The sequence below is a fragment of the Rhinatrema bivittatum genome, chromosome 5, assembly GCF_901001135.1.
Source record: "Rhinatrema bivittatum chromosome 5, aRhiBiv1.1, whole genome shotgun sequence".
Taxonomy (NCBI): domain Eukaryota; kingdom Metazoa; phylum Chordata; class Amphibia; order Gymnophiona; family Rhinatrematidae; genus Rhinatrema; species Rhinatrema bivittatum.
The window spans coordinates 19,756,156-19,777,669 of NC_042619.1; the positions used below are offsets into that span (position 1 = coordinate 19,756,156).

A 21,514-nucleotide genomic window follows, 5' to 3' on the forward strand; every position below is an offset into this window, starting at 1 on the left:
ATCCTCAGACACACAAGGCTCTCCCTCTCACATGCAGGCTGCAACTCTTCTCTCACACACACAGGCTCTCACTCTCACATGCTATCTCTCAACAGAAGCTCCCACTCCTACACATCCATACACACCCTCACATAGGCTCTCACTCTGACATTCTCTCTCATACACACAGGCTCTTATACCCTCATACTCTCTCTCTCACACACACACCCAGGCAGGCTCTCATTCATATCCCCCCAAGCAGGCTCCCATTCATGCACACATACACACACACACATCTTCAGGCAGGCTACCATTTACACACACTTGCACCCAGGCAGGTTCCCATTCACTCACACACTAACGCAAAACATAGGCAGACTCCCCATTGGGAGCAGAAGAGGGAGCCCGTTCTGCTGCTGCTTCTCCTCCTCGTGTGCCTGCCCTGTAGTATTCAAACTCACAGGGCTAGCACTTCCTTTATGCTGATCTTGTGATGCACGAGAAAACATAGTGCACCTACTGGCCGCATGTGTTTTGAATGCCACAGGGAGGGCACACTTAGAGGAGCGAGAGAACAGTCTCCTTCCCGGTGATGTTTTTGCTTTTTATTTGTGCAGTGGTGGGATGAGTTCCACTAGTGGATTCCCGGGCCTGCTCCTCTTCTTAGTCACCAGCAGAATGGGGTCTACCAGCAGCCTCTCAGACGTCTTCTTTCTTTGGCCGCCGGTGGGATGGGGTCCTCACAGGCCTCTTCCGCTTCTCTGTCGCACTCCAGGCCTGTCTGCTGCAGCCCTGCGACAGGGTCTCCTCGTTTTGGGCCACCAGGCAACACTGATTGGATGGGCCTGAGCTCAAAGTGGGTGGGCCATGACCCACCTAGGCCCACCCGCAGCTACACTACAGGGGGAGACTGTGCTAATATGACAAGATGTGAGGGAGAGTCCTTTTATATGCTAACATGTAAGGAAGGCTTTTCTCATGAGATGGCATATTTTTTTCTGTATGTCTTGACTTGATTGTAAGCTCTATGGAGAAGGAACTGCTATCTGTAGTGCTACATCCATTAAGAAGCACTATAGAAATGATTATTTGTGATAACAATAGTGAGGGAAACTCATAAAATAAAATGGCGGAGGAGACGCCTCCAGCATGAGGAGATGGTGAAGGAGACTCCTCTTCATCACTCCCTGAAGACTGATCATTGTGTGCTGCTTGCTTGTGCCCGGGCTCCTGGCGGGTGTTACATAATCCATGCTTTAGGACTTCCTGGGATCACTAGGCAGCAATTTTCAAAAGCTTTTACCTGGGTAAACATGTATTTCTATTTACCACATAAAAAGTTTTCAAAATTGCCCTCTTTTTATGCAGCTAAAAGTAGGAGAGCATGGGTATTTTTAGTTGTGCCGAATAGAAAGTAAAGTACATGCAGGGCTTTCATTCTGAAATCCCCGGGCGTAATTTCCTTTCATGTATTTTACACTAGCAGAGATCATGGATATAAAAGTGCCTAATTTTCCCTGCCGGCCTCCAGATTGTCAAAGGCAAACTCCCGAGTGCAGAGGCGGCTAACTCCGGTCCTCGGAGCCACAAAGAGGCCCACTTTGCAGGATATCTGCAATGAATATGCATGAGAAAGATTTGCATGCACTGCACCCGTTGTATCCACATTTGTCTCATGCATATTCATTGCAGGATATCTGCAATGAATATGCATGAGAAAGATTTGCATGCACTGCACCCGTTGTATCCACATTTGTCTCATGCAAATTCATTGTTTGTGACTCTCGAGGGCTGGAGTTGGCCACCCTTGCCTTAGAGAGTTTGCCTGGTCTGTGGGTACAGTGTATTCATGCATCTGCATCCTCTGAGGTGACAAAGAAAAATCCCCCCTGCTCCCCACTACCTGCTCAGATCATAAGGCCACTAGATGCTGTTTGGGGCATGTTGGGAGTTATACCCCAAGAATCTCATGCTGATGCACACAAGAAGGAAAGGTTTGCAGTAAGTTAAAGCCGTGATAGAGTCGTGCATGGAGAAACATTTGGAGAAATAATGTTACAAAGCGTAAATGATGAGTTAAATACCCTATGAGGAAATCTTGCTCTTGTGGTCGGCTATCCAGGTGCACTCCCAACCAGCTTCCAGCAGAAGGAGGGCGACGCCTGCTGGCCGGCCAGAGAATAGCAATTGAAAGCCTTGTTGGTTTTGTGTAACCTATTCTGCACGGGGGGTGGCCTGGTAACTCAGTGACGGGGCTGTGCATTGGGTCTTTGGCTCCCCGGGTCAGCCAGGGCTGAGGATGCTGCGGAGGCAGCGCTCACAGGCGGGAAGGAGAGTCCCAGTCATCGCACAGCAGTGACGCCTAGTGGACGGATTCAGGGCCCGTGCGTTCAGGGCTCCAGAAAGTGCCCTGGTGCACAGCTGCGGCCGAGGGTCGTTGCTGCGGTGACTAGGATAAGCGAGCTGGGCGAGGGTACAAAATAGGGGGAGGAATCCCAGGATAGTTGTACATGAAGAAGGCTTACGGGCCCAGATCCCAGCCTGGAAGGCAAAAGGAGCTGGCGGAAACAGCTGAACCCCCCTCCCCCACCCCCAAAAAATAATGATTCCAAAGGTTGCGCAGAATGAGAGCTTAATTGGCAGAGATTCGGATTGCGTGCCTTCACCTCCTCCTGATATTGTTCTTCTGGTTTCAGCCGACGCACTATCGGATCCCAAGCCTGCTCTGCTCCTACGAGACCAACAACAGCCCTTACCTGGTCCTGCAGCCCATGAGAAGGGAGATCGTCAGCCTTCACCCACACGTGGTCCTGTACCATGATTTCATCAGCGAGCCGGAGGCAGCCAGGATCAAGGAGATAGCAGCTCCCTGGGTAAGACTCCAGAGCTTTCCAGAGCCTCACGTAGAAACGGAATCAAGTCTTGTGGGGAGGACGCTCAGACGCTTAACCTTTCACCGCCGTGAGATCAGACGGCCTGGGCGAAGACGATCCTCAGAGTGATTTACCCAGGCAGAATGCAACGGCTGAAAATTGCCCACCTTCACGCGTACGTTTAAGCCAGGTGTAAGGGAGACGTTCTCACGGGCATATACAAGTGCACTGTATATATATATATATATATATATATATATTACCATTTTAAACTGCATACTCCTCTTGGGCCTCCCACACACGTCCCCACCCTATAGTGCACTGTATATATATATATATTACCATTTTAAACTGCATACTCCTCTTGGGCCTCCCACACACTTCCCCACCCTATCAGCCACCTCCAGAATTAGCAGGTGCTAATGTACTTGCCCGCTTGCACCGTGCAAACCTTAGAGGCAGTTCTCAGAGGGAAACCAGCCCGGTGCTACGAGGCTCGCACAGGTGAAGGCCACGCGAGCACCTTTGCAGGCACCACAAGCTGTTCAAAGCCACCACCATTTGGTCGTAATGTTTTCCAGAAATCTGAATCTAACTTGGATCTGTGGATTCTCCATCTGCATAACCCAGGTTGAAACAAAGCCAGTTTGAAAGAGGATGGCAGAGGACTGAGGGGTGGGTGAAGTGCTAGATTTTCTATGCCAGGGAGGAAAGATGAATGCAGCCTTTGATTTTACAGGCATCCATGTTGATCAGGCATCTCAGCCTGAGGTAAAGACAGATCTGTCTGTCTCTCGTCGTTTATGCGTGGTTTTATGAGGCTGAGTCTATAATCCGGTTCTTTCTGCAGGAGGAATGAATTCATTTATTCAATATATCTGTCCACACTTCCATAGGTCAGGGTGGAGGACAGTAAGAAAATTAATACAATATACACGTTTGGGGACCTCGATCTCGTAGGAGCCCAGGAGAGCACAGCTACCAGGCAGAATCGGCAAACGCTGCGGGGGGGGGGGGGGGGGGGGGGAGGCGTGTCAACGTGGAGGTGGCCCGGGGGCTTTATGCATCGAGGTGGGTGAGCAGGAAAGCTGCCCGGGTTCAGCGGCGCCTACCAGGAGGAGTCTGCCCAGGTTCTTTTCCATCCAGACTAACCCTAGCTAACAGGAGCCGGGTTGCGTGGAGCCTTGGAGCTCACCGGCTATAAATTTAACAAATCCCCCGGCACAGCGCAACCTTCACCGCCGTTTCTTTATATCTGGCTAGACATAAGAACATAAGAAAATGCCATACTGGGTCAGACCAAGGGTCCATCAAGCCCAGCGTCCTGTTTCCAACAGAGGCCAAACCAGGCCATAAGAACCTGGCAAGTACCCAAAAACTAAGTCTATTCCATGTAACCATTGCTAATGGCAGTGGCTGTTCTCTAAGTGAACTTAATAGCAGGTAATGGACTTCTCCTCCAAGAACTTATCCAATCCTTTTTTAAACACAGCTATACTAACTGCACTAACCACATTCTCTGGCAACAAATTCCAGAGATTTATTGTGCGTTGAGTAAAAAAGAACTTTCTCCGATTAGTTTTAAATGTGCCCCATGCTAACTTCATGGAGTGCCCCCTAGTCTTTCTATTATCCGAAAGAGTAAATAACCGATTCACATCTACCCGTTCTAGACCTCTCATGATTTTAAACACCTCTATCATATCCCCCCTCAGCCGTCTCTTCTCCAAGCTGAAAAGTCCTAACCTCTTTAGTCTTTCCTCATAGGGGAGCTGTTCCATCCCCATTATCATTTTGGTTGTCCTTCTCTGTACCTTCTCCATCGCAATTATATCTTTTTTGAGATGCGGCGACCAGAATTGTACACAGTATTCAAGGTGCGGTCTCACCATGGAGCGATACAGAGGCATTATGACATTTTCCGTTTTATTCACCATTCCCTTTCTAATAATTCCCAACATTATGTTTGCAGGGATAAAGTTTAGCAGGGGGGGGAGGGGAAATGTTCAAATCTCAGTTATTTTTGTCCTGATAACTCCAAAAGTTACTCAGGCAAAGCCTTTCAATATCAGCCTCCTATGTTTTGAAAGGGTAAGGCAAGCTTCCAAAATCCATCTTCCACGAATGTAGAAAAATGTTCTCTGACATCATCCCAGCTGGTGCCAAATTTTCCACCTCCCCCTGGTCGCTCCTGATGCTGTCTAATCCCAGAGCGAAATCCGGTGACCTGGCCGCGGGGGGAGCAGGGCGGGTGAAAAACCGAATAATTGGTGTGTATGTTTTATGACTAAGTAAACCAGAAAGCAGACCGTGCACATCTGCAGGAAATAAGAGCTGACGGTGTTTGCACAGAGCAGCTCCAAGCAGCTGCCTTAGGAGCAGAACAAACCCTGGCCAAAATGATAAGGGGAATGGAACAACTCCCCTATGAGGAAAGACTAAAGAGGTTTGGTCTTTTCAGCTTGGAGAAGAGACGACTGAGGGGGGATATGATACAGGTGTTTAAAATCATGAGAGGTCTAGAACGGGTAGATGTGAATAGGTTATTTACTCTTTCGGATAATAGAAAGACTAGGGGGCACTCCATGAAGTTAGCATGGGGCACATTTAAAACTAATCGGAGAAAGTTCTTTTTTACTCAACGCATAATTAAACTCTGGAATTTGTTGCCAGAGGATGTGGTTAGTGCAGTTAGTATAGCTGTGTTTAAAAAAGGATTGGATAAGTTCTTGGAGGAGAAGTCCATTACCTGCTATTAAGTTCACTTAGAGAATAGCCACTGCCATTAGCAATGGTAACATGGAATAGACTTAGTTTTTGGGTACTTGCCAGGTTCTTGTGGCCTGGATTGGCCACTGTTGGAAACAGGATGCTGGGCTTGATGGACCCTTGGTCTGACCCAGTATGGCAGGTTCTTATGTTCTTATGGCCCTTCTGGAATATACGAGTGCAGTCTAGCAGGGATAGCCTGGCCAGTTGTTCTGCAATGAAATGTTCTTTCTGGTCCTTAGGAGCTAAAGCTTCCTGTCGACGACGATTCAGGCGGTTCCCGCTTCTCGCTGTCTGGGATTGTCTGGTCTAGGCCGCTAACGTCTCGGTTGCGGGCCTACCTCATTTCTCACATTCTGGCTCGTGCAAGCCCGAGCTACTGCATTAGAGCTGACGGCAAACAGGATTTTTCGTGGAACGGATTCCTGCTTGCTGGCAGGCTCTCTAACCGTTCACTCCGGTTAGCGCTCTGCTTGCCGGATTTTCCCCATTTCTCTTGGCACGTCCATCGTCTGCAGGCACCGGCCCTCTCCAATCCCGAGGCTGGGGCATTGTACTGCGTCCCTTACATCCTCAAAAGCAGGGCCTCTGTAATGGGGGCAATTAGCCAAAGGCGAAGCCGAGCCATTGCTGTTTTGGCGGGAGGGGGAGTGTCTTAGCCCATCTTTCCAAGTAATGCTTCTGGGGGCTTACAGCTTGGTTAGTAATTTAGGTACAAAAAAATCCATGCCCCCCAAACAGCTTGCAAACAGGGACAGTAATTTTAAAATGAGTGCATGGGCACCCACACGCAGGAATTTTAAATTGCACGTGCAAGTAGGTATGTACGATTTAAAATAATGCCTACTGCACATGATGCGTGCTGCTAATTTTAAGCGGTTACTCGAGCAGACATGCATCGCGTATCTGCCTTAGGGCTTTGTCGGCTTCAATGCAAGCAGGGAGGTGTCGCGAGAAGGACGTTTCCAGTTTTACTCATTAGGCCACCAGTTTGCCCTGTCTGTGTCGAGGTCATCCGGACCCCTCTGGTTCTTCAGCCTGCACTCCCCCCCCAGTTGATCCGGACCCCTCACCCGGTCATTTTGGGCCTAAATAGATATTTATGCAGACTTACACCTCATCAAGAGCAGAAGTAACATGTGTGGCTAACAGCCCGCCGCGCACTGTGGCCGCTGGATTTAAAATACAGAGATTTACGTGCGTAATTCTTGACTCCACCCCAGAACACCCCCTGACATGCCCTCTTATTTTTTTACATGTGCACGCGCAGATACGTGCGTAATTTGCAATTTTTAAAATATGCATTGCTCACTCATGGCTCAGATACTCGCAGTTTTGGGCCTTTTAACATGAGCAATGCTTTTAAAATTCATACCTAAGCGGGCACAGGAGGCAGTGAGAGGGAAAGTGACTTGTCCGCGGTCACAAGGAGTGTCTGTTGTGGAAATGGGATTCAGTTTTCCTGCTTCTCAGCCCACAGCTCTAACAAGCCACTCCTTTATAGCAATGTTGCACGGTGCTAGTTACATCCCTAAAAGTTCCAGAGTCTTCAGGAGATTGTGCGGTGTGCAGACCCAAGAAATGTGCATGGCATATGTACTGCATACATGCAGGTGTATGTATTATACCTGCCACGCACATAGAAATGTGTACTGTAGATGCACAGGCGTTGCTATGGGGTGCTTCCCCCAAAAATGGTTTGCCACCTCAGTTTCAGACATCGGATTGGGTAGGGGGTAATCTGATGCCCTGCTGTCAGTGGACCAATGATCCTGCCGTGCTCCGCCGAGCTGGCAGCAGGAGCAGCGTTAAAGAAAACATCATCTCCTGCAGACACGGGGCCAGTGTCATAGAAACCTAGAAATCTGATGGCAGGAAAAGATCAAGTAGCCCCGTCCAGTCTGCCCCATCCGTCCAATTTATGTAGCCCTGACAATTCCCATCCCTCCCTCAGAGATCCCCCTCCATTTATTCCATGCTTTCGGGAATTCAGATAAAAACGCTGAACAGCCCTCACTTCTTCAACCTTTCCTCATAGGGGAGCCGTTCCATCCCCTTTAACATTTTGGTCGCCCTTCTCTGTACCTTTTCTAGTTTTGCTGTATCTTTTTTGGAATGCAGGGACCAGAACTGCCCACAGTACTCGCGGTACAGTTGCACGACGGAGCGATGCAGAGGCAGGAGGACATTCTCCTTTTCATTCTCCATTCCTTTCCTAAGAATTCCCAACAAATGTATCTCATGAATATTCATTGACGACGTCCTGAAGATCTGACTGGCTTGGGGGTTTTCCCAGGACAGGTTTGGGAACCCCTGCCCTACCACCTTTTATTTCTATTTCTAACTAAGATCCAAGTTTAGGGAGTGAGCCATGAGCTGAGGAGGGTACCTTTTGGGCCCAGACTGGTAACCTGTGCAGTATGGGGGGGGGTTACAATTCTGCCATCCAATCCTACTGGGGGCATGGCTGCATTATGACCATGGCCAGATAGGGGAGTTAAATCTGGTTTGTTTGGTTTTAAAGAAACTTCAGTCAGGGAACATCATTCCCAGCAAAAGCTGAGGAAAGCCAGCTGATGTAACCTGAGTGTGGGGATTTTTCCAGAGGGGCTCTCATCAGTCACAACAGGTCTGGAAACAGTTATGCAACATGTAGGTGCCTATGCATTACATTTAGCATGCACATTAGGGCAAAAAAAATAAAATAAAAGAGGAGGTGTAGTAGTTGGGTGAAAACCATGAGACCTAGGAAATATATATTATTTTGTTTTGTTTTTTAGCCTGGCAGTTTCTTACTGTTCCTTTGCACATCCAGATCAGTCGGCATCGGCTTCTGTTGAGCTACAGAGCCAAGAGCCTTCACTTGCAACTACCTGGGGATTTTTTTTCCCTGTATTTTTATAACCCCCCCCCCCCCCCCCCCCCCCCCCCCCCCCCCCCCCCCCAAAAACTCAGTCCAGCTCATTGCAGGAATGGTCCTTGCTTCGGACCGCAAGCCACAGCTCTCTCCAGAACCCTGCTCCAGCTGACCCCCCAAGTCTAGAATTCCTGACAAATCACAGAAAAGTCCTAGGAACATGGACTTCAGGTTGGAGTCTCAACGATTTATGTCATATACCATATGTTGTTGTAAAATGGCAAAAGCAATGAGGTGTGAAAAAAAATACAGCTCGAACTGCCCAATCAAACACCCGTGAATCCAACTTTAAGAAGGCCAAGCAGGCTCCAAAAATGTTATGACGCAAGAACTGTAGGTCTCCCGACACGGACCACGTTTCGCACAAGCTGTGTCGGGAGGGACTTAACTTCTGCAAATTTATTTATTTATTTATTTCGAAACTTTTATATACCGGTATTAGTGGGGACATCATACCGGTTCACATAATAACTGAAAGTTTGGAAAATACATTTCAACAGGGAGAATGAACCTGGGCGGGGGTAAACCAAAAGGTAGTAGGAGGATAGATAAAACAAGAAGGTCATAACAAGAGAAAATAATTTACAAATTTACAATGAATGTAAATATACAAACGACATTTGTCGTTTGTATATTTACATTCATTGTAAATATACAAACAACATTTGTCGTTTGTATATTTACATGATTTATTTATATTTACATGATTTATTTGTATATTTACATGATTGGAGCTAACCAAGAGCCTGGTGGGCCTTATTAAATTTGAATTCATGGATATTTGATTGGGCATTTCAATGTGTATTTTTTTCACACCTCACTGCTTTTGCCATGTTGTCGTTTGATATATTTATTGCCTGTTAAAATGGCAATTCGAGGTCGCACAGTGAGGCACAACGACAAGAGCATGGAAACAGCTCTAAAGAATTAATAAGTTAATATTTGTTTGCATTTCAAATGCAAACAAATAAGGAGAGAGAAACCTAGGCAGCCAGCGACCAGCTAAAGCAAAAGAAGGCTTAGCAAAGCTTTAGCTATAATTCAGTCTGAGAGCCGTTCCACAGCATGCAAAAAGCCAGCCAGACAGGAACAAGATTTCAAAGGGTAAAAAGGCACCCAAAACAGTCACATGATTGGAGCCCACCAGGAGCCTGGTGGGCCTTATTAAATTTGAATTCATGGATATTTGATTGGGCATTCAATGTGTATTTTTTTCACACCTCATTTGCTTTGCCATTTTGTCGTTTGATGTGTGCTTTGCCCACTTTTCTTTTGCATATTCGTTACTGTATACCATGTCAGGCATATACACGGCTTTCCGGTGCCCCAGGGCTGCACGGATAGGAGGACTCCGGGGTGCATCAATGACTAATGCCCAGGCCTTTCTCCCCAGCGATCCTGTCGGAGATGGACAGAGCCGAGACGAGCTTGGTGCATTCCCCCCCCCCCCCCCCCCACGGTGGATCAGACTTCTTGTGTCTCATGCCCTCTTATTCCTCTCCTCTTCTTTGTTTCCTTCCATCAGCTGAAGAGGTCAGTGGTCGCCGCCGAGGAGAAGCAGGTAGAGGCAGAGTACCGCATCAGCAAGAGGTAACGAGCGCTGCGCAGAGCGCAAGCTGGCAGCTATGTTTGCCGGGCCGGGTTTTCTGCTGTTTATTCAGCGCCACACAGCCCACACCAACATCCAGGCTCACTCACCCCTGGCACGGCACCGCTTCGCTCGAGAGTGCACGACCTCGGTTGGAGCCTGTTAAAATGGCAATTCGAGGTCGCACAGTGAGGCACAACGACAAGAGCATGGAAACAGCTCTAAAGAATTAATAAGTTAAGTACAGATCGTGGCACAAAACATTGGCGGGCAGTTGTGGCCAAGAGGGCTCTTATTTAATATTTGTGGTGGCACTGACCAGCTTGTTCGAAGATTTTAGAAATAGTGTGGGGGCAGATCAAGAGAATCACTTCTCAAAAAATATTTTTTTTAAATCCCCAGGATGCATGAAGTGTTCGGATTAGGTGCATGGAGAATGAGAAATTACTAATGAGCCTTTTGGACTAGAGTTTCTATGGCGAAAGCCTTCAATGAACTTGATGGGTTGGCTAGACAGAATGGGGGAGAGTGCTGGAATGGAAGAGTTAACCTTAGGCAAGACAAGAATATGACCAAGGTCTAGACAGACGGATGCCTTTCCCAAAGGTTTCTGGGAGACTGGAAATGAAGTCTGAAGAATTGCATGGGTTTAAAAACTCTTTGAGTGCATCACTAAAGAGCTTCCAATACGTGCAAAACCCATGACCTTAAACTCTGAGCTAGGGGAAGGCGAATGTGGTGGACAGACAGATTGATACGGCTTTCAGTCTCTGTGATAAAGGCAGTCACTGTACTGCTCCCCATGGGAATTGCTGGGTACTGAAAAGTAATATTAATGCAGGGCATGTTTCTTCCTTTGTTTTGGCTGAACTGGGTTTTGATAGACTCATTGGGGCAGATTTTCAAAGGGTTACGCGCGTATATTACGTATGTCCCGGGGCTTGAAAAAAGGGGCGGGGGTGGGGCGGTCCGGGGGCGGGACAGAGGCCTCCAGCACAGCGGCCGTGCCGGGGGTTCGCACGCTGGCACTCGGCCGGCGCGCACAACCTATGCCTGCTCAGAGGCAGGCGCAACTTATTTAACAAAGGTAAGGGGGGGGGGTTTAGATAGGACTGGGGGGCAGGCAAGGGAGGGGAAGGTTGGGGGAGGTGGAAGGAAAGTTCCATCCGAGTCCGGTCCCCAAGTGTCCACCCCTTGTGCGCGCCGACCCCGGATTTTATAACATGCGCGCGTGTTATAAAATCGGGCGTAGATTTGTGCGCGCGCCGGGTTGCGCGCACAAATCTACGCCGCACGTAGGTCTTAAAATTCAGCCCATTGTATTTGGTAGGTGTCATGTCTAAAGGCTGAGGGGAAGATTTTGAAAGCCCTGCGTGCGTAAATCCGTCTGGGTTTACGCGCGCAGGGGGGGTTATGTGCGCCGAGCCTATTTTGCATAGGCTCGGCGACGCGCGCAAGCCCCGGGACGCGCATATGTCCCAGGTGTTGAAAAAAGGGGCAGGGCGTGGGCGTGGTCAGAGGCCTCTGAAGACCCGCTAGGCCTGGGGATAGTGTGTTGGCACTTGGCCGGCAGGCGCAACTTAAATAATAAAGGTTGGGGGGATTTAGGTAGGGCTGGGGTGCGGGTTAGGTAGGGGAAGGAAGAGGAAGGTGGGGGGGGTCGGAAGGAAAGTTCCCTCCGAGGCCGCTCTGATTTCGGAGCGGCCTCGGAGGGAACAGGGAAAGCCATTGGGGCTCCCCTAGGGCTCGGCTCGCGCAAGGTGCACAAGTGCGCACCCCCTTGCGCGCGCCGACCCTAGATTGGGCGTAGATTTGTGCGCGCCGGGTTGCGCGCTCAAATCTACGCCCACGCCTAGGTCTTAAAATCCGGCCCTGAGTGTGGAAGAGTTGCGATCAATGTGACAGATGTCATGCTGTATACATGACCTTTTTCCTACTGGAAAATATAATTGCAAGTTAAATTCCAAAAATGAAACGTCATTTCTAAGCTCTGTATGCTCATTGAAAAGCTGCACTGCCAGTCCTAAACTCTCACTGGAAATTATATTATACAGTTTCTAAGAAACGTGTTCTGCACTAGCAGTGTAGTACTGTGCTGGTCCTATCAATATCACTTTTGTCACGCACCGGTGAGCGGGAATGGCCGAGGTTCTGTACTGAGAGGGTTAGCTCTATGGAAAATAACATTCATTGGTTAAGCCATGCAGCATGTTCAGGGACTCCTGGTTTTTGCTTAAATCATAAGAACATAAGAACCTGCCATACTGGGTCAGACCAAGGGTCCATCAAGCCCAGCATCCTGTTTCTAACAGTGGCCAATCCAAGTCACAAGAACCTGGCAATTACCCAAAAACTAAGTCTATTCCATGTAACCATTGCTAATGGCAGTGGCTATTCTCAAAGTGAACTTAATAGCAGGTAATGGACTTCTCCTCCAAGAACTTATCCAATCCTTTTTTAAACACAGCTACACTAACTGCACTAACCACATCCTCTGGCAACAAATTCCAGAGTTTAATTGTGCGTTGAGTAAAAAAGAACTTTCTCCGATTAGTCTTAAATGTGCCCCATGTGCCCCACTAGGCTATGCCCCCACTCCAATGAACTTAAAAAAAACCCCAAAACATAACCCAGAAGCTGTTTCCACAATGATCAGTGATTATGGGCAGTAATCCCTTTTATTAAAGTTTAAATTGCACAAAAGTTAGCCAAAACAATACATTGCAAATGTGACTGGAGAGTCCTGGTTTTGATGCATGGATGCACCCGATTGATAACTTCTGTAACTAAAAAGCAGCTTTTCTGCTCAGGTAGATCCCTATCTGCAGGGATGGTCAAACCGCTTTTAATTCGGTTCCAATTTAATTTTGGATTTTGGAATTTTAACCCCAAATTTACGTTCAAAATCGGAGCCAACTTTAACCGGGATTCAGACTTTTCCCTCCCCACCCCCCTCACAAAAAAAATTCCAGATGTGCTTGCAATTTTTGGGGGATTTCTGCGGCATTTGCCGAAAGCACAGATCTTCATATATTTTGACTAGAAATGGAGCCTTTGAATCAGATACAAAAAAAGATCAGACTTGGGTACCGTAATCAGCAGAGGAGGCTGTGATGTCGGGAATGGCATTCATTTTAATACGCCTTAGGTTTTATTGTCTTTTTTTAGCGGAGTGCTTGCAATTGAGTCCAAAAGCAGGGCAGTGGGATCTGGGCCTCTGATGTCACTGAGGAATTTAGCTCCTTATATGGACGTGCAATGAGGTGACCCCCCAAGCTTCCAGCTCCGTGGTGTATTACAAAAACAGTAAAGGGCTGGCTCAAGGCAGGAAAATACAGAGGACCTGGGCTCAGTTACTGGGCCAGGACCCTGCTCCCCAAGCTGGGGTTGGCATCACTGCAGAGGCAGCACCCACAGCTCCCCAGGGAAGGGAAGCCCCCACCTAGCGCCCAGCACCCAGATTCCAGGTCCACGCTCACGTGACCTCTGGTCAAGGTCCATCACAGCAATGGCCGGGCTAGCTGCGTACAGGCCGGATGTGAATGAAGGCTCATGGTGCCAGATCCCAGCCCACCTGTAACTGAGGAGTAAGTACAAGTTTGTATTTATTAGGTTTGTATTCCCTATCCCCAGAGGCCTCACAATCTAAATTTGGTAACTGAGGCAGTAGAGGGTGAAGTGACTTGTCCAAGTTCACAAGGAATGGCGGTGGGATTTGACTCCTGGTTTCGCTGCTCTAACCACTAGGCTACACCCCCCACTCCAATGAATTAAAAAAAACCAACCAAAAAACAACCCAGAAGCTGTTTCCACAATGATCGGTGCTTATGTGCAGTAATAGCCTTTAAAACCAGTTCTGCGGTAGTCCTTTGTGGAAGTTTGTCTCTTCTAACGCTGTCAGCACTGCTTTATGGCTCCACGGGAGTCCAAAGTGTGACCTTTGGAATGACCTCTTCCTTAACACAAGCGATGAGGTCCAGGAGAAAGCCCGGGGAGACGCCACGAGAAACCTGTATTCTGCGCGCTTCTAAAACGTGCCTGAGGCAGAAAGAAAGAGCGCATACAAACTTTATCATCGAAAAATGTTTACATAACCTTTACCATAAAAAATGGCATACCAACACACACTTCTGCACATGCACACTCATACCCATTCATTCTTCAATATCAAAACAATGTTACACTACTTGTTCATAACAAACCCTATTGTGCAAGCTTATACAAAGTTGTTTTTTCAGAAAATGATCTTATGCATCCTTATGGCTTATGTGCCATTTACAACTCTTTCATGCAAGAAATGGTTAAACCAACATGTGTTCACTGCTGTATTCTTGCTGTATGCTTGCTTCAACAGCAAGAGGAAATGTGGAAAAAAGGATTCACACTCACAAAGAGGGGAGTAGCTGGCTTGTTACGGCGGTTACTACCCCAAATCAAATAAGCCTGATACTTCACTTTCAATGCATATACAGCATAGTTCTCTGATTCAACGGCAGGGGAGAAGAAAAACTGATACTTCACACATCCAGAAAAGAGGGTTCGCACTCGCAAAGCAGGGAGTAGCTGGCTTGTTACGGCGGTTACTACCCCAAACCAAATGTGCCTGATACTTCACTTTCGATGCATATCCAGCATAGCTCTCTGCTTCAACGGCATGGGAGAAGAAAATCAACCAATAAGGGCTGTATAACAGTCTGGGTAAAACAAATAAACATGGGTGCAGATTGCTTATTGCGGCGGCTTCTACCCCTAACTAATCAAGCTTGATATTTCACTTGGATGCAGCTCCATCACTGCTCTCTACATTAAAGGTGGGGGTGGAAGGGAAATAGAACCAAGAGCTAAGAGAAACAGATAAGTATGAGAGAGAAAATTTGCGGGGCAGACTAGATGGGCCATTTGGTCTCCTTCTGCCGTCATTTCTATGTTTCTATGTTTCTATTGATGGTTATATTATATGCCTTATTGGCTTAAATCACAAACAGTTTCTTCTCAACTCCTATAGATGTTTTATGCTATCGCCATCAGTGCTGGAATCTTTCCACATCTTCAACTGACTGCAATTCTCCCAGTCTGTAATTCACAAGTAGACCTTCAATATTGAAATGTTTCACATTTCTTGGACCAACGATTCTCCTTCCGTCTAATCATCAGTCACCCTGCAAGAGGCCCTCGTTTCTCCTATATGGCTGCATCTATAATGAAACCCAGCACATATTATCTCAAAACAAACCACTAACCCCATATATTAAAATCATAACGCCATCACTAAACACTACACACATAACACTCTCACCAATAGATTTATACCAAAAATTACCACAAAAAATTGTCATAATTTTTGATGGGGAACAGAGGTTGTAGAAATTATTACAGAAGCTTTCTGCGTTGTAAACATGAAGTCGGTTGTGCAGGAGAGGGGCTCAATTTATATAGAAATGCGTTTTGAGCTGAGTAATGAATATATGGATAATGTTTGAGGATTTAAAGGTAAAAAAATCCTTTTTTAAAAAAACAGGCTGTGATTTTTGTGCTTCATAGGTGGTGAAAACGTGATTATCATTCTGAGAAGTGGAATTGAAGGTCAAAACGCTGGTTGGCATGCAAGTTGTTCCATATAGATGCAGCTGGTTCAGTAATTGTAACAATTGTTTTGTGATAGTTTTTGGTATAAATCTGTTGGTGAGAGTGTTATGTGTGTAGTGTTTTATGGATGGCGTTATGACTGCGCACGAAAGCGGAGAATGCGAAAGCCGGTTCCCCCTTCAGGCACTATAGGGAGGGGGTCAGGGGGCTTCAGCCTATGCAGGGAAAAGCTGCGGGATCCAAGGAAACACGGAGGATCCTGCATTTTTGTTTGCCACTTTGAATATATTTCCGGCATTCCTACCTTAAGCCCAAAAGCAAAGGCCTTTCCAGGAAGGTGGTGATCCAGGTCTGACCCCCCCCGGGAATCGCACTGCACACAGGCGCAGGAAGGAAGAGTTAATTCGCTCTGCTCCACCAACAAATCAAAGGAGGAGAGCGAAATAAAAGGGACCCAGGGAAGGAAGCCACAGTAAGACCTAAGTATTGCAACAAAATGGGATTTCTTTTACATTATGTAATACATTCTGTTATTCACTTCCAGAAACCAGGCTGCAAGGATTGAAGGGACAGAGGGATTCCATTAGTGAGAGGGCTGGAGAGAAGGGGCCTCTGAAGGCAACATCTTGAAGTTGTTAAGCTGCATACACTGATATTTTTTCATTTTCGGTGTCGTGTTAGTGTTGCGGGCATTGTAATTGGCAACGGCCAGCAGTTACTTTTCTAATAGACTGTCTGGAAGGAGGTCATAGCTTATATGGCTGACCACACTGGGAGAAAAGCAGGGGTCCATCAACGTCAACCTTCTTCTGATTGCCCTATGGCTAACTTCACTTAGCAAACCAGAAGATGCATAAATATCACATTGTAACTATAACCAGTTCGACTGCACAATGAAAACAAAACCATTTCCCACCCCGGATCAACACTTTGCTCAAGGTCACGGAGTGTGAACCCTTTGGGCCAGATTTTCAGAGGATTTACGCGCGTAACCGGCCTTACGTGCGCCGGGCCTGTTTTAAAAAGGCCCAGCGGCACGCGTAAAGCCCCGGGACACGTGTAAGTCCCGGGGCTTTACAAAAGGGGCGGGGGTGCGGCCAGAGGCCTCTGCATGGCTGCTGGGCTGGGGATCGCGTGCCGGCCAACTGCCGGTGCGCGCAGCTGAAGTAAGTTTGGATATAAAAAAAAAGAAGTAAAAAAAGGTAGGGGGAAAGGGCAGGGGAGGTAGGGGAAGGGAAGGGAAGGTGGGGTGGAGGGGTAGGGAAGTTCCCTCCGAGGCCACTCCGATTTCAGAGCGGCCTGGGAGGGAACGGGGGAAGGCTGCGCAGCTCGGCGCGCATAAGGTGCTCAATTGTGCACCCCCTTGTGCACGCCGACCCAGGATTTTATAACTTGCGCACGCAAGTTATAAAATCAGGTGTACATGTGTGCACGCCAGGTAGCGCGCGAACATGTACGCCCGCGCGCAACCTTTTAAAATCTACCCCATAGCTGTGATGGAATTGGTGCTGCTCAGCTAGAGAACCAGCTGGGCTCCCACCAACAGTAGGCAGACTTACTGGGACTGGGACAAGATCTAGGCTTCACCTGTACCAACCTCTTCTCCCACAGGTTGAGCCTTTGGGTTCTGAAGCTGGCAGGACTTAGGCAAAGGTCTTGTTAAGATCGGGCAGATAGAGTGGGATACCAGGCCAAGGTCAGGACAGGCGGAGATCAGGCAGCATCAGTATCCAAATCAGAGATCAGGAAGGGTGGAGATCAGGCAGCGTCAGTATCCAAATCAGAGATCAGGAAGGGTGGAGATCAGGCAGCGTCAGTATCCAAAGCAGAGGTCAATGCAGGTGCAGATCAGGCAGCATCAGTATCCAAAGCAGAGGTCAATGCAGGAGGAGATCAGGCAGCATCAGTATCCAAATCAGAGATCAGGAAGGGTGGAGATCAGGCAGCGTCAGTATCCAAAGCAGAGATCAGGAAGGGTGGAGATCAGGCAGCGTCAGTATCCAAAGCAGAGGTCAATGCAGGTGCAGATCAGGCAGCGTCAGTATCCAAAGCAGAGGTCAATGCAGGTGCAGATCAGGCAGCATCAGTATCCAAAGCAGAGGTCAATGCAGGAGGAGATCAGGCAGCATCAGTATCCAAATCAGAGATCAGGAAGGGTGGAGATCAGGCAGCGTCAGTATCCAAAGCAGAGGTCAATGCAGGCGGAGATCAGGCAGCATCAGTATCCAAAGCAGAGGTCATTGCAGGCGGAGATCAGGCAGCGTCAGTAACCAAAGCAGAGGTCAATGCAGGAGGAGATCAGGCAGCATCAGTATCCAAAGCAGAGGTCAATGCAGGAGGAGATCAGGCAGCATCAGTATCCAAAGCAGAGGTCAATGCAGGAGGAGATCAGGCAGCATCAGTATCCAAATCAGAGATCAGGAAGGGTGGAGATCAGGCAGCGTCAGTATCCAAAGTAGAGGTCAATGCAGGAGGAGATCAGGCAGCATCAGTATCCAAAGCAGAGGTCATTGCAGGCGGAGATCAGGCAGCGTCAGTAACCAAAGCAGAGGTCAATGCAGGTGGAGATCAGGCAGCGTCAGTATCCAAAGCAGAGGTCAATGCAGGCGGAGATCAGGCAGCGTCAGTATCCAAAGCAGAGGTCAGGGCAGGCGCAGATCAGACAGCGTTGGTATCCAAAGCAAAGGTCATTACAGGCGCAGATCAGGCAGCATCAGTATCCAAAGCAGAGGTCAATGCAGGAGGAGATCAGGCAGCGTCAGTATGCAAAGCAGAGGTCAATGCAGGTGCAGATCAGACAGCGTTGGTATCCAAAGCAGAGGTCAGGGCAGGTGCAGATCAGGCAGCATCAGTATCCAAAGCAGAGGGCATTGCAGGCGGAGATCAGGCAGCGTCAGTAACCAAAGCAGAGGTCAATGCAGGTGGAGATCAGGCAGCGTCAGTATCCAAAGCAGAGGTCATTGCAGGCGGAGATCAGGCAGCGTCAGTAACCAAAGCAGAGGTCAATGCAGGTGGAGATCAGGCAGCGTCAGTATCCAAAGCAGAGGTCAGGGCAGGCGCAGATCAGACAGCGTTGGTATCCAAAGCAGAGGTCATTACAGGCGCAGATCAGGCAGCATCAGCATACAAAGCAGAGGTCAATGCAGGAGGAGATCAGGCAGCGTCAGTATGCAAAGCAGAGGTCAATGCAGGTGCAGATCAGGCAGTGTCAGTATCCAAAACAGAGGTCAGGGCAGGCGCAGATCAGACAGCGTTGGTATCCAAAGCAGGGGTCATTACAGGCGCAGATCAGGCAGCATCAGCATACAAAGCAGAGGTCAATGCAGGAGGAGATCAGGCAGCGTCAGTATGCAAAGCAGAGGTCAATGCAGGTGCAGATCAGGCAGCATCAGTATCCAAAGCAGAGGCCAATGCAGGCGGAGATCAGACAGCGTTTGTATCCAAAGCAGAGGTCAGGGCAGGCGCAGATCAGACAGCGTTTGTATCCAAAGCAGAGGTCAGGGCAGGCGCAGATCAGACAGCGTCGGTATCCAAAGCAGAGGTCATTGCAGGTGCAGATCAGGCAGCATCAGCATACAAAGCAGAGGTCAATGCAGGTGCAGATCAGGCAGCGTCAGTATCCAAAACAGAGGTCAATGCAGGCGGAGATCAGGCAGCGTAGTATCCAAAGCAGAGGTCAGGGCAGGCGCAGATCAGACAGCGTTGGTATCCAAAGCAGAGGTCATTGCAGGTGCAGATCAGGCAGCATCAGCATACAAAGCAGAGGTCAATGCAGGAGGAGATCAGGCAGCATCAGTAACCAAAGCAGAGGTCAATGCAGGAGGAGATCAGGCAGCATCAGTATCCAAAGCAGAGGTCAATGCAGGTGCAGATCAGGCAGCGTCAGTATCCAAAGCAGAGGTCAATGCAGGAGGAGATCAGGCAGCGTCAGTATCCAAAGCAGAGGTCAATGCAGGAGGAGATCAGGCAGCGTCAGTATCCAAAGCAGAGGTCAATGCAGGCAATGTCAGTATCCAAAGCAGAGGTCAGGGCACGAAAAACACAAAGACAAGGACAGGATGAAAAGGACCAGGCTGGGGCAGGGCATAAATGAGCAGGTACTGGAGCAAGGTGAGGCGAGGAGCTGATACTGGAACAAGGCAAGGAGCAGGTACTGGAGCAACAAACACAGCAGGCAAAGGCACGGCAGGAGGACCTGTTGCTAAGGCGCTGGCCGGGAGCACGGGCTGGGCTTAAATCCCTGGCCGGCGCTGACGTCACTGGACTGCGACACTCCTGAGCTCCTGCCATGGGGCCCCTAAGTTCAGACCCGACGCATGCGCCTAAGGTAAGGGGAGGCGGTGATGATGGCGGCAACCAGCAAGGCATGATGGTAGCGTCTCAGCCTAACGAAAGGCGCCCAGGGTGAATGAGGCCAGTTGCAGGCTGTCACGCGTCTGGCTAAACATCAAGAGTCTAATTGCATCTTTATATCCAAAGACGTTGAATGGTGAGGGGAGATGGGCATTGGAAAAGGGAAAGACTTAAGGAAGGAATAAGAATCATAAGACAGGAAGCAGTGTGAGGGATAGAGAGATGAGGTAGAATGGCAAAGGCTCAAATGAAAAAAAGAAAGCTCGCTAAGGCAGTAAAGTAAAATGGCAAGACATTTTTTTGTTGGCATGTCAGTGAAGGGAGGAAGGGCATAGGTGGCATTATCGGAGCAGGAAGAGAAAAGGAGGACTGACGAGGAAAAAGTGAAAACGCAAATATTTCTGTTTGGTATTCGCTGAAGGAGGGACTGGAAAAGGATTACCGATTTGCTACCAGAAGTACACATGGTAGTGGGGGAGATGCCACACCATTATGAAAGAGGGGCTTTGCATGGAACTAGAAAAACTGAAAATGCACAAAGCTGTGAGGCCATGAGTACATCTTAGGGTATGCAGGGAAATCAGAGAGGTTCTAGCAGGTCCACTGAAGGATCAACGGATCTCTGGAGATAGGAGTGGCTCTGTGGGAAATCAGAGAGGTTCTAGCAGGTCTACTGAAAGATCAACAGATCTCTGAAAACAGGAGTGGCTCTGTGGGAAATCAGAGAGGTTCTAGCACGTCCACTGAAAGATCAACTGATCTCTAGAGGCAGGAGTGGCTCTATGGGAAATCAGAGAGGTTCTAGCAGGTCCACTGAAGGATCAACGGATCTCTGGAGATGGAAGTGGCTCTGTGGGGAATCAAAGAGGTTCTAGCAGGTCCACTGAAGGATCAATGGATCTCTGGAGATGGGAGTGGCTCTTTGGGAAATCAGAGAGGTTCTAGCAGGTCCGCTGAAGGCTCAACGGATCTCTGGAGACGGGAGTGGCTCTGTGGGGAATCAAAGAGGTTCTAGTAGGTCCACTGAAGGATCATCAGATCTCTGGAGGCAGGAATGGCTCTGTGGGAAATCAGAGAGGTTCTAGCAGGTCCACTGAAGGATCAACAGATCTCTGGAGATAGGAGTGGCTCTTGAGAAATCAAAGAGGTTCTAGCAGGTCCGCTGAAGGATCAACGGATCTCTGGAGATGGGAGTGGCTCTTTGGGAAATCAGAGAGGTTCTAGCAGGTCCGCTGAAGGATCAACGGATCCCTGGAGACGGGAGTGGCTCTGTGGGGAATCAGAGAGGTTCTAGCAGGTCCGCTGAAGGATCAACGGATCTCTGGAGATGGGAGTGGCTCTGTGGGGAATCAGAGAGGTTCTAGCAGGTCCGCTGAAGGATCAACGGATCTCTGGAGACAGGAATGGCTCTGTGGGAAATCAGAGAGGTTCTAGCAGGTCCGCTGAAGG

General features: G+C 48.5%; 1 protein-coding gene across 1 annotated transcript in view; it reads left to right on the forward strand.

Moving 5' to 3' along the window:
- The window catches only part of P4HA3 (prolyl 4-hydroxylase subunit alpha 3), a 69,091-nt gene that overhangs the window by 37,393 nt on the left and 10,184 nt on the right, over positions 1–21,514 (forward strand). The window contains exons 7-8 of the mRNA XM_029602102.1: positions 2,676–2,852; positions 10,064–10,128. Of these exons, the coding sequence (XP_029457962.1) occupies positions 2,676–2,852; positions 10,064–10,128 (242 nt within the window). The remainder of the gene's footprint in view (positions 1–2,675; positions 2,853–10,063; positions 10,129–21,514) is intronic.